Below are 13138 nucleotides of genomic sequence, written 5' to 3' on the forward strand. Positions count from 1 at the left end.
TAAATCTCTCCAAAGATGAGTTCCTTACCCCCCCCCTTCTTCCAAAATCTCCACCCCCCCATTTCTCTATAACTGTTGATAAAGTCTTCATTACCCCTATCCCGCATGTCCGATGTCTTGGGGTCACACTTGACTCAGATCTTTCTTTCACGCCTCACGTTCAGTCCCTGGCTAAAGACTGTCGCTTCCACCTTAAAAACCATCTCTAAAATTAGACATTTCCCTACACAAGACACAACTAAGATTTTAATCCACTCTCTCATCCTTTCCCGCCTCGACTACTGCAACTCTATCCACTCTGGTCTCCCTAGCTGTCGCATTGGTCCTTTACAATCCATAATGAATACCTTTGCCAAACTCATCTCCCTTACATGTCGCTCCTCATCTATTGCACCTCTCTGCCAATCCCTTAACTGGCTTCCTCTTGCCTCCAGGATTAAACACAAAATTCTGACTCTGACATACAAAGCCCTCAACTGCACTGCCCCCCCCCCTACATCTCAGACCTTGTCTCCAGATACTCTCCCTCCCGTCCCCTTCGCTCATGATCTCCTACTCTTCTCCACTCTTGTTACCTTCTCACATTCCCGATTAAAAAGACTTCTCCAGACTGGCTCCCATGTTATGGGACTCTGCCTCGCTCTACAAGACTCTCCCCTAATTTTGAAAGCTTCAAGCTCCCTAAGGACTCTACTATTCAGGGATGTATACAACCTACACCAACCTTCCTTTCTCCACTACAATCCCCTTGAACCCCTTAGCATGTAAGCCTATGAGCCCAGCTGTTTGTAGTTCACCTACATAGGAGCTGACTAGAACAGTGCAACTCTCAGCAGGGCCCTCTACCCATTTGATCCCTGTAAATGTTATCTTGTATACCTTAAGTTTATATAGGGATAGATGGATAGGGATAGAGGGATAAGGATAGATGGATAGAGATAGGGATAAATGGATATGGATAGAGGGATAATGATAGATGGATAGAGGGACAGAGATATGCCTCCTAAGAGGCACACATTTTGGCCTGTGTATACGGGCTTTAACACACACACATATATATATATCATTCAAACAAAGCACACCTACTAGAGAGGTGTCCTCTTCAATAGCACCAATAAGGGATTATACTTGAATTATATATAAAATCTGATAATCATGATTTTGTAGTTGGTTTAAGTAAAAAAAACAAAAAAAAACACCATGGTATACACCTTGTTAGGCATATAATACTAACAAATTAAAGCAGGGCTTGACAAACCCAGGGACTATGGAGCCATGGGCCTTGCAGCTGTGAAATACAAAACTAAATTTATTTCTTCTATGGTAAGACGAGTCCACGGATTCATCCTTTACTTGTGGGATATTAACCTTCCCTACAGGAAGTGGCAAAGAGCACCACAGCAGAGCTGTCTATATAGCTCCTTCCTTAGCTCCACCCCCCAGTCATTCGACCGAAGGTACAGGAAGAAAAAGGAGAAACTACAAGGTGCAGAGGTGACTGAAGTTTAAATAAAAAATATATAATCTGTCTTAAAATGACAGGGCGGGCCATGGACTCTTCTTACCATAGAAGAAATCAATTTATCAGGTAAGTATAAATTTAGTTTTCTTCTATATAGGTAAGACGAGTCCACGGATTCATCCTTTACTTGTGGGATACAATACCAAAGCTACAGGACACGGATGAACGGGAGGGACAAGACAGATGGTTAAACAGAAGGCACCACTGCTTGAAGAACTTTTCTCCCAAAAATAGCCTCCGAAGAAGCAAAGGTATCAAATTTGTAAAATTTGGAAAAGGTATGAAGCAAAGACCAAGTCGCAGCCTTACAAATCTGTTCAACAGAAGCATCATTTTTAAAAGCCCATGTGGAAGCCACCACTCTAGTAGAGTGAGCTTTAATTATTTCACGAGGATGCTGCTGATGATGCTTTTCAGCCAAAAGGCAAGAGAGGTAGCCATAGCTTTTTGACCTCTAAGTTTACCAGAATAGACAACAAACAAAGAAGATGTTTGACGGAAATCTTTGGTCGCTTGCAAGTAAAACGTTAAAGCACGAACCACGTCCAAGTTGTGCAACAGACGCTCCTTCTTAGAGGAAGGATTAGGACAGAGAGAAGCAACAAAAATTTCCTGATTAATATTCTTATTAGTAACAACCTTAGGAAGGAATCCAGGTTTGGTACGCAAAACCACCTTATCAGCATGAAAAACAAGATAAGGCGTGTCACATTGCAATGCAGAAAGTTCAGAAACTCTTCGAGCCGAAGAGATAGCAACTAAAAACATAACTTTCCAAGATAGAAGCTTAATATCTATGGAATGCATAGGTTCAAACGGAACCCCTTGAAGAACCTTAAGAACTAAATTCAAACTCCATGACGGAGCAACAGGTTTAAACACAGGCTTGATTCTAACTAAAGCCTGACAGAACGACTGAATGTCTGGAACGTCTGCCAGACGTTTGTGCAGTAGAATTGATAAAGCAGATATCTGTCCCTTTAAGGAACTAGCTGATAACCCCTTCTCCAATCCTTCTTGGAGAAAGGACAAAATCCTAGGAATCCTGATCTTACTCCATGAGTAGCCTTTGCATTCGCACCAATAAAGATATTTACGCCATATCTTATGATAAATTTTCCTGGTGACAGGCTTTCGAGCCTGAATCAAGGTATCTATGACCGACTCAGAGAACCCCCCGCTTAGATAAGATCAAGCGTTCAATTTCCAAGCAGTCAGTCGCAGAGAAACAAGATTTGGATGCTGGAACGGACCTTGAATCAGAAGGTCCTGTCTCAGTGGCAGAGTCCATGGTGGAAGAGATGACATGTCCACCAGGTCTGCATACCACGTCCTGTGTGGCCACGCAGGTGCTATCAAAATCACTGAAGCTCTCTCCTGTTTGATTCTGGCAATCAAACGAGGAAGGAGAGGAAATGGTGGAAACACATAAGCCAGGTTGAACGACCAGGGTACTGCTAGAGCATCTATCAGTACTGCCTGAGGATCCCTTGACCTGGACCCGTATCGAGGAAGTTTGGCATTCTGATGAGACGCCATCAGATCCAATTCTGGTGTGCCCCATTGCTGAATCAATTGTGCAAACACCTCCGGATGGAGTTCCCACTCCCCTGGATGAAAAGTCTGACTACTTAGAAAATCCGCTTCCCAGTTCTCCACTCCTGGGATATAGATTGCTGATAGATGGCAAGAGTGAGTCTCTGCCCATCGGATTATTTTGGTAACTTCTATCATCGCTAGAGAACTCTTTGTTCCCCCCTGATGATTGATATATGCTACAGTCGTGATATTGTCCGACTGGAATCTTATGAATCTGGCCGACGCCAGCTGAGGCGACACCTGAAGCACGTTGAATATCGCTCTCAGTTCTAGAATATTTATCGGGAGGAGAGCCTCCTCCTGAGTCCACAATCCCTGTGCTTTCAGGGAATTCCAGACTGCACCCCAGCCCAATAGGCTGGCGTGCGTCGTCACTATGACCCACGCTGGCCTGCGGAAACACATTCCCTTGGCCAGATGATCCTGTGACAACCACCAAAGAAGAGAGTCTCTGGTCTCTTGGTCCAGATTTATCGGAGGAGATAAATCTGCATAATCCCCATTCCACTGTTTGAGCATGCAAAGTTGAAGTGGTCTGAGATGCAAGCGAGCAAACAGAACTATGTCCATTGCCGCTACCATTAAACCGATTACCTCCATACACTGAGCCACTGATGGCTGAGGAATGTAATGAAGAGCTCGGCAGCTGGATAAAATCTTTGATTTCCTGACCTCCGTCAGAAAAAATTTCATGTCCACCGAATCTATCAGAGTTCCCAGGAATGGAACTCTTGTGAGAGGGATAAGTGAACTCTTTTTTACCTTCACCTTCCACCCGTGAGATCTTAGAAAAGCCAACACGAAGTCCGTGTGAGATTTGGCTAGTTGGTAAATTGACGCCTGAATTAAGATATCGTCCAGATAAGGCGCCACTGCTATGCCCCGCGGCCTTAGAACCGCCAGAAGGGACCCTAGCACATTTGTGAAAATTCTGGGAGCCGTGGCCAACCCGAAGGGAAGAGCCACAAACTGGTATTGCTTGTCCAGAAAGGCAAACCTGAGGAACTGGTGATGATCTTTGTGGATAGGAATGTGTAGATACGCATCCTTTAAGTCCCCGGTGGTCATATATTGACCCTCCTGGATCATTGGCAAAATAGTCCGAATGGTCTCCATCTTGAAGGATGGGACTCTGAGGAATTTGTTTAGGATCTTGAGATCCAAAATTGGTCTGAAAGTTCCCTCTTTTTTGGGAACCACAAACAGATTGGAGTAGAACCCTTGCCCCTGTTCTGTTTCTGGAACTGGGCAGATCACTCCCATGGAAAATAGGTCTTCTACACAGCGTAAGAACGCCTCTCTTTTTGTCTGGTTTACAGACAATTGAGAAAGATGGAATCTCCCCCTTGGGGGAGAATCTTTGAAATCTAGAAGATACCCCTGGGTTACAATTTCTAAAGCCCAGGAGTCCTGAACGTCTCTTGCCCAAGCCTGAGCGAAGAGAGAAAGTCTGCCCCTACTAGATCCGGTCCCGGATCGGGGGCTACCCCTTCATGCTGTCTTGGTGGCAGCAGCGGGCTTCTTGGCCTGTTAACCCTTGTTCCAAGATAATAAGTAGTTGAGAGTGGCGCTATTGAAAGCTAAAAAAGTGTTAAAAACTAAGAGACCAAATATCAAAAATAAAAAAATGTTTTGGATGTGTAGCGTTTTAACAATATATCTGTTTGTAAATACTATGGGCGAAGCTATAACTGGATAAACGTACAGCTATGATTTGTGGACAATACCGCTATTAAATAAAACTGGGCTAGAATTTATAACATAAGGATTTCTTTCCAAATTAACAAATATGTGATACTCTGTATAAAATATGTGATACTATTTATATAATATATTCCAAATTTAAAAATGTATATTCTCAATGTTCTGTTATCTATTTTGGAGTTGGGTGGCTGTAATATGGTGTTTTCTATAAGTCTGAGAAAATGAATCAAACACTGAAATAATTAAAACACTGAAATAATTAATTAAATGCTTAGTATTTACTTAGGACATATCAAATTGAATGAATAAAAATTGATAGATTCTATTCACATAAATATCAGAGGATATGAATACAATCACAGATTATAATCACAAAATATAAAAAATAAATCACAGGATATATAAAAAAAAATGAATCACAAGATATAAAAATAATCAGAGAATATAAAAATCACAGGAGAGAGAGAGCCCAGGTAAGTCTTTTATTCTGGTCTTGTTTGATATAGTACCAAAGTTCCCAGGCGGATATAAAAGAGTATGGTCTGTATAACAAAACAGCAATCTTGCAATATTGCAGAAAAAAATAGCTCCTGGCTGCAAAATTGTTTCAATCAGTTGTTTCAATTTTTTTAAACAGATGTTCTTAAGGAGTCTTTTTTATTTTCTAGCCAATAGTAGATTAGGTTTATTGTGTGCTTAGAAATATTTTACAGTTTCCCTTTTAGGTAAATGTGGATATAATTTTAACCAACGGGCTTTTTCAAGATTTTTCAAAAAGCCCGGAACACGGGTGAAACGCGTAGAAATTGTGATAAAAAGCTGTATGAAACAGTCAAAAAGCCCTTTGCTAACTAAGACTGTGGAATACTTTACAAGAAAAGATTAATTGTTTTACTTGTCGGAGTCGAACAAATTCTATTACCTGTCCGTTACCTGCGTACATGGAGTACTAAGTGCAGGGATATCGACAGACCTCAAGCACATCTTCACCTGCGTACACCAAAGTACTAAGAGCAGGAGAAAAAGCCACCGGTTTGAAAGAGAACTTGCGCAAGTTGAAAAAAAAAACGAATTACATCACCATTACTTTTACCGAGGCTTAGGAGACCGGTAAGCCACTGATTCCAACTGCACACAATATGAGGTAAGACCACCCACAAAACGGGTTCAACGCATAGAGAAGGCGGTAAGACCACCTACATAGCGGGTCAGACATACTTCAAAAGGTGGAGTTGGTTAAAATTGTATCCACATTTACCTAAAAGGGAAACTGTAAAATATTTCTAAGCACACAATAAACCTAATCTACTATCGGCTAGAAAATAAAAAAAGACTCCTTAAGAACATCTGTTTAAAAAAATTGAAACAACTGATTGAAACAATTTTGCTGCCAGGAGCTATTTTTTCAGCAATATTGCAAGATTGCCGTTTTGTTATACAGACCATACTCTTTTATATCCGCCTGGGAACTTTGGTACTATATCAAACAAGACCAGAATAAAAGACTTACCTGGGCTATCTCACACTATATATATTTTCTATATCCTGTGATTTTTATATTCTCCGATTATTTTTATATCTTGTGATTAATTTTTTATATATCCTGTGATTGATTTTTTTATATTTTGTGATTATAATCTGTGATTGTATTTTATAACTTGTGATTGTATTCATATCCTCTTATATTTATGTGAATAGAATCTATCAATTTTTATTCATTCAATTTGATATGTCCTATGTAAATACTAAGCATTTAATTAATTATTTCAGTGTTTTAATTATTTCAGTGTTTGATTCATTTTCTCAGACGTATAGAAAACACCATATTACAGCCACCCAACTCCAAAATAGATAACAGAACATTGAGAATATACATTTTTAAATTAGGAATATATTATATAAATTGTATCACATATTTTATACGGAGTATCACATATTTGTTCAGTTGGAAAGAAATCCTTATGGTACAAATTCTAGCCCAGTTTTATTTAATAGCGGTATTGTCCACAAATCATAGCTGTACGTTTATCCAGTTATAACTTTGCCCATAGTATTTACAAACAGATATATTGTTAAAACGCTACACATCCCAAAAAATTTTTTATTTTTGATATTTGGTCTCTTAGTTTTTAACACTTTTTAGCTTTCAATAGCGCCACTCTCAACTACTTATCTTAAAAATTCATTGACCAGGAAGGGGGTTTACAGAGAGAGGCCAAAGTGTTTTAAGTCCAAGCGCTGTTTTATATATTTCCATTATATACCCTTGTTCCAAGTCTGGTTAGGTCTCCCGACTGACTTGGATTGAGCAAGATTCCCCTCCTGCTTTGCGGCAGGGGAAGAGGAACCACCTTTGAAGTTTCGAAAGGAACGAAAATTATTTTGTTTGGTCCTCATCTTATTAGTCTTATCCTGAGGAAGGGCATGGCCTTTCCCTCCATTAATGTTAGAAATTATCTCTTTTAGTTCAGGCCTGAATAGGGTCTTACCCTTGAAAGGGATGGCTAAAAGCTTAGCTTTTGATGACACATCAGCAGACCAGGACTTAAGCCATAACGCTCTGCGCGCTAAAATGGCAAAACCTGAATTCTTTGCCGCTAATTTAGCCAATTTAAAAGCGGCATCTGTAATGAAAGATTTAGCTAGCTTGAGCGCCCTAATTCTATCCAGAATATCCTCTAATGGAGTCTCAACCTGAATAGCCTCTTCCAGAGCCTCGAACCAAAAGGACGCTGCAGTAGTTACAGGAACAATGCACGCTATAGGTTGGAGAAGAAAACCTTGATGAACAAATATTTTATTCACGAGACCCTCTCATTTTTTATCCATAGGATCTTTGAAAGCACAACTGTCCTCAATAGGTATAGTTGCGCGCTTAGCCAGGGTAGAAATAGCTCCCTCCACCTTAGGGACCGTCTGCCACGAGTCCCGCACGGTGTCTGCTATGGGAAACATTTTCTTTAAAGTAGGAGGGGGAGCGAACGGAATACCTGGTCTATCCCACTCCTTAGTAACAATCTCCGAAATCCTCTTAGGGACCGGAAAAACATCAGTGTAGGCAGGAACCTCAAGGAATTTGTCCATTTTACACAATTTCTCTGGAAACACAATAGGGTCACAATCATCCAGAGTCGCTAAAACCTCCCTGAGCAATAAGCGGAGGTGTTCTAGTTTAAATTTAAAAGCCGTCATATCTGAATCTGTCTGAGGGAACATATATTCAGCAATCTCTCCCTCAGCCAGCAAATCCCTCACTTCAGAACATTGTGAGGGTACATCAAATATAGCTAATAAAGCGTCAGAGGGCTCAGCATTTGTTCTCACACCAGACCTACTGCGCTTCCCCTGCAACCCTGGCAGCTTAGATAAAACCTCAGTGAGGGTAGTATTCATAACTGCGGCCATATCTTGCAGGGTAAAAGAATTAAGACGCACTAGAAGTACTTGGCGTCATTTGTGAGGGCGTTAACGGTTGTGACACTTGGGGAGAGTTAGATGGCATAACCTGATTCTCTTCTGACTGAGAATCATCCAGTGACATACTTTTAGTAGCTAAAATATGTTCTTTACAATTTATTGACCTTTCAGTGCATGAGGGACACATTCTAAGTGGAGGTTCCACAATGGCTTCTAAACATATTGAACATTGACTTTCCTCAATGTCAGACATGTTGAACAGACTAGTAATGACTACAAACAAGCATGAAAACACTTTATTTAGTGAAAAAAATAACAAATCTTAAAAAACGGTACTGCGCCTTTAAGAAAAAAAAAGCATATACTTTCTGCAAAACAGTCTAAACATGCACCAAATTTTTCAAAATGTTGTATGTAGACCCACTATAGGCAGTTAAGATTGCACAGCAATTTTTTTTTAACAATTAACCCCTTAATGACCAAACCGGATCGAAAATAGGCCCAGATCCGGAAAAAAGACCCCTCAGCATCTTGCCACAGCCCTGCTGTGGCCCTACCTGCCCTCTGGCATCAAAATTGTGGGGTAAAAGCTTCGATTTGGCCCAAAACAGAAGAAATCCCAAAGGAAAGAGTAGCAAGAAACCGGAGACAAAAAAAACTTATCAATGCTTGAGTTTATTCAGCAATGTTGCCGGGTATCAGGTAAATAGGCAAATTAACACCTGACGCGTTTCACGCATGTGCTTCATCAGAGTTTTTGGTCTCTGGTTTCTTGCTACTCCTTCCTTTGGGATTTCTTCTATCTTATATAACGGATGGGATACCGCTTACAGCTGACCGCAGACTTAAGCCCTGCCACTGATTGAAGGTGCACCTTACTTTTCTTTCCAACGGACCTCATCACCAAGCGCTTGCGTTTAGCGCAGAGTCTCTGACGTCAGAGCGGGTGGAACATTCACCGAGGATGGCGTGTGAGTACCTTTGCGGCCAATTCCTGCTGACGGGACTGGAGGGTCTGATCGCCTGTCCAAGAACACCAGCGGAGGATGTCCGCAGTTGTTATACACACGGACCAGTTGTGGTAATAGGTCTTTGAAGGTTGGACACTATTTACAGCTTGCTACCCCCGGCACCTTCATATAAGTGGAGATAAGATAAGTACTGGCTAAATTTTTCATAACTGTTTGGTGACTTTCTGGATACCATACTCTGCTTTGTACTTACCTATTTATTCCAACTTTGGGAACTGTCAGATACACCAAGTTTGATGAACTACACTGATATAAAGTTATCTCCAGAAGCAACCCTGACGGCACACTTTTTGCCTTTGGAATTTTCACCCTTACATACAGTCATTCTTGTCTTTTACACTTGCTACTTGTACATTATACATGTAAGAAAAAGCTGCCCTCCCTCAATACTCTATCCCCCTCCTAGATCGGTTTCCCAACATTTTTTTCCCCTTCCCTCTCCCTTCTTTGACTGTACTTTTAACTAATGTAGCGTGCGCTCCAGGGAACACAGAGGGAACAGGATCCGGATATAGACCAACAATGGGCCACCCAACCTCCTCCCTGCTAAGGCTCCCACCCACCAACAATCGGCACCCTGCCTAAAAATTTTATTGCAATATGCCTCAATATCGAGGCATCACTGCAATAACATGAAAGCAGCTGGAAGCTATCACGATTGCTTCCAGCGCTTGAAAACCCTGAGGACGTAGAGGGTACGTCCTTGGTCATTAAGTGACAGTTTTTGTAGGACGTACCCTGTACGTCCTTGGTCCTTAAGGGGTTAAACTGAAGAGAGAAATAAAGTAACTAACTATGCCTGAACATGCAAGATGCACGTTCCCTTGCAAATACCGGGACATGCATCCTGATCGGCTGCTTAAAGTACCTTTACAATGGGATGTGGCTACTAAAGAAATTTTAAGGTAAATTATCTACCTTTTTCACATAGAGATGTTCATGTAATATTTTCTAGCCAGTTTTTTTACACATATTCTGCATCACTTTCAAGTGATTCAGCAGTGTTCTCCACAGAAGATGCCAGCCAGGTGACAATATGAAGTAGCCTGGTGGGGGTAGTGAAATATTTTCTAATATTATATAATTTTCCGCATAATTTAACATTATTGTATTTAATGTTAATCTGTGCAATAGAAATTGAACATGTTTAAAAAAATTATCAAATAGATAGAAAATCCACTAAATGTGCACAAAGCCATAAAGAAATAGCCGACACTTTACCCTGGAACAAACTGTAGAGTATACTAAAAACATAAAGATGATGTACTACTCAGCTACTGCTATTGGCCAAGAGATAAACCTAATGCCTTGCACTATTTGGGTCCAAACTGAAGCTCACATTACTTATTTCAAATAATGCTTGCAAGCTATGCCTCTCAGACTAAAATTAAGTTCTTGGGAAAGTGCTCAAAAGGGACAGTCTACACTAAAATTGTTACTGGTTAAAAGATAGATAATGCATTTACTACCCATTTCCCAGCTTTGCACAACCAACATTGTTATATTAGAAATACTTTATAATTTCTGCCTGTTTCTAAGCCACTATAGACAGCCTCTTAATCACACGCTTTTTTAATTTGCTTTTCACAACAGGAGAATGCTAGTCTATGTGGGCCATATAGATACCATTGTCTTTGCGCCCGATGATTTATTTAAGAGTTAGCACAACAGTACTAAATACAAGTTAATAGATAATAAATAAAAAGTAATGTGATCAGGGAGCTGTCAGATTATTAGATACAAGGTAATCACAGAGGTAAAAAGTATATTGAAGGACCAGTCAACACATTAGATTTGCATAATCAACAAATGCAAGATAACAAGACAATGCAATGGCACTTAGTCTGAACTTTAAATGAGTAGTAGATTTTTTTATAACAAAATTTCAAACTTATGTATATTTCCACTCCCCTTGTACCATGTGATAGCAATCAGCCAATCACAAATGCATATACGTATAGTCTGTGAATTCTTGCACATGCTCAGTAGGATCTGGTGACTCAAAAATTACAAATATAAAAGACTGTGCACATTTTTTTTTAATGGAAGTAAATTGGAAAGTTGTTTAAAATTATATGCTGTATCTGAATCATGAAAATCTAATTTAACCTGAGTGTCCCTTTAATATAACTGTACAAACACTTAATTAGAGCTGTTAAGTGTTTGTATAATTTCTGTTATTTTTTTATAACAGCCGCTTATCTTAAATCACATAATAATAAATATTAGCACATGTTAGGGAAAATATATTTTAATTCTGTATATATTTCTCGTGTGTTATAATAGGCTGACGTGACATTTTTAAACAATTACATTTTTCTTGTCAGTTCAGCTATTTTCTGCTGTGTATGCAAAGTAAGTCTTTTCAGCTATAGTAACAACACCCAAAGTCTGTATGGACAAGATAAGAAGAAGACCACAAGGTGCTTACATGTGAAGATTCTCAGAAACACAACACATGGGCTATAAAAGAAGACACTGTTCCTATCTGAGGGGGCTTGCCACACTTGTATTACTATGTGAAATGACCTGTTGTCATTTTGTTGTAATCCTGTTTAATTGTACAATTATAACCTTTTAAAATTTGGATCAGCTGTCTTCATGTTATTTTTTCTTTAACACACATATACTTTGGTGTTTTTTTTAACAAGTGGTGCTCTCATATGTTCACACACATTAATATAACTGTTTTGGTTAGACACAACTGGGGAATGGGTAATAAAGGGATTATCTATCTTTCTAAACAATAAAAATTCCATTGTAGACTGTCCCTTTAATTGTACATATTATACATGTATTGTAGCAGCCAACATAAAATAAATCATTGACAATAATTCACTTATGGTAGTATAAGTATAGACCATGTACACAGGTGGTTTCCATAGCCCTATTCACTCTGTCCCAAAAAGTTCTATTCAAATTTCACAAAATATGCACGAAATCTGAAATATTTTATTAGATATATGTAAATTGCAGGAAAATCGCTGATGACTGTTCATCAAATTAAATATATTAATTGTTTTATTCTGCTATTCTAATGGAAAGTACAAGAGACTCCTACACAATGTGCAAACAAAATGAATACATAAGACCAACAAAAACATCAGGTCTGATGATAGAGAGAGAGATAGATAGATAGATAGATAGATAGATAGATAGATAGATAGATAGATAGATAGATATAGATAGATAGATAGAGACATACAGACAGACGTCTGAATTGCCCAGGACCACTATATGTCCATACAGTAATAGTTCCTACAAATTCATGGAAGCCAAATGCACAAATAAAAGTCTCTGTGTTACCATATCTTACATAAACACGGTAAGGAAACAGAAACATCAGTATAATTCTAGCATGTACTGTCTAAATGTACTCGTATTACACAGGCCGTTATCTCCCCCCCCCCCCCCCCCCCCCCCCCCCGAGTAGGCCCGAGTTCAGACCTCGGTACTCTCCCGACCAGCTCCCCAATTTCCCCTCCCTATGTCCCGCCTCGTGGGTCCCGGTACTGCGCCCGATGCTCTAGTACCTTGAGCTCCGCGAACTCCGCCATCTTGAGACATGGCTCGAAGACAGGAGGAGAGAACCAGGGACTGGGAGCAAAGAGCCTTCCTGGAGGAGAGCGTGAGGGAAGAGAGAGGCCTTTCCCGGCCCGAGAGGCCATTACATGGCGAAACGGAGTACCGTAGTTGGTTTAGATAGTGGTCTGCTGTAAGACAGGCAATTAAAACAGTGCTTGGGAAGTTGTTAAATGCTTTAACAGGCAAACGAGGTTCATTCAAAGTGACAGATGGTCACCGATATTATAATATAGAGATGAATAGGCGACCCAAATGTGAGTAACAGGTGGCCGAGTCACAA

At 40.0% G+C, this 13138-nt stretch overlaps 1 protein-coding gene across 4 annotated transcripts in view; it reads right to left on the reverse strand.

Annotated features, from left to right (window-relative positions):
• PIAS3 (protein inhibitor of activated STAT 3) overlaps positions 1-13138 on the reverse strand; it is a 109385-nt gene that overhangs the window by 91350 nt on the left and 4897 nt on the right. Inside the window, exon 1 of one of the 4 annotated variants that reach the window (XM_053704497.1) lies at positions 12807-12939. The exons of the other annotated variants lie outside the window; for them this stretch is intronic. Within the exon in view, the coding sequence (XP_053560472.1) occupies positions 12807-12830 (24 nt within the window). The 5' untranslated portion in view covers positions 12831-12939. Of the gene's footprint in view, positions 1-12806; positions 12940-13138 lie in introns of those variants that run through there. 4 annotated transcript variants of the gene reach the window in all.

The sequence above is a fragment of the Bombina bombina genome, chromosome 1 (assembly GCF_027579735.1).
Source record: "Bombina bombina isolate aBomBom1 chromosome 1, aBomBom1.pri, whole genome shotgun sequence".
Taxonomy (NCBI): domain Eukaryota; kingdom Metazoa; phylum Chordata; class Amphibia; order Anura; family Bombinatoridae; genus Bombina; species Bombina bombina.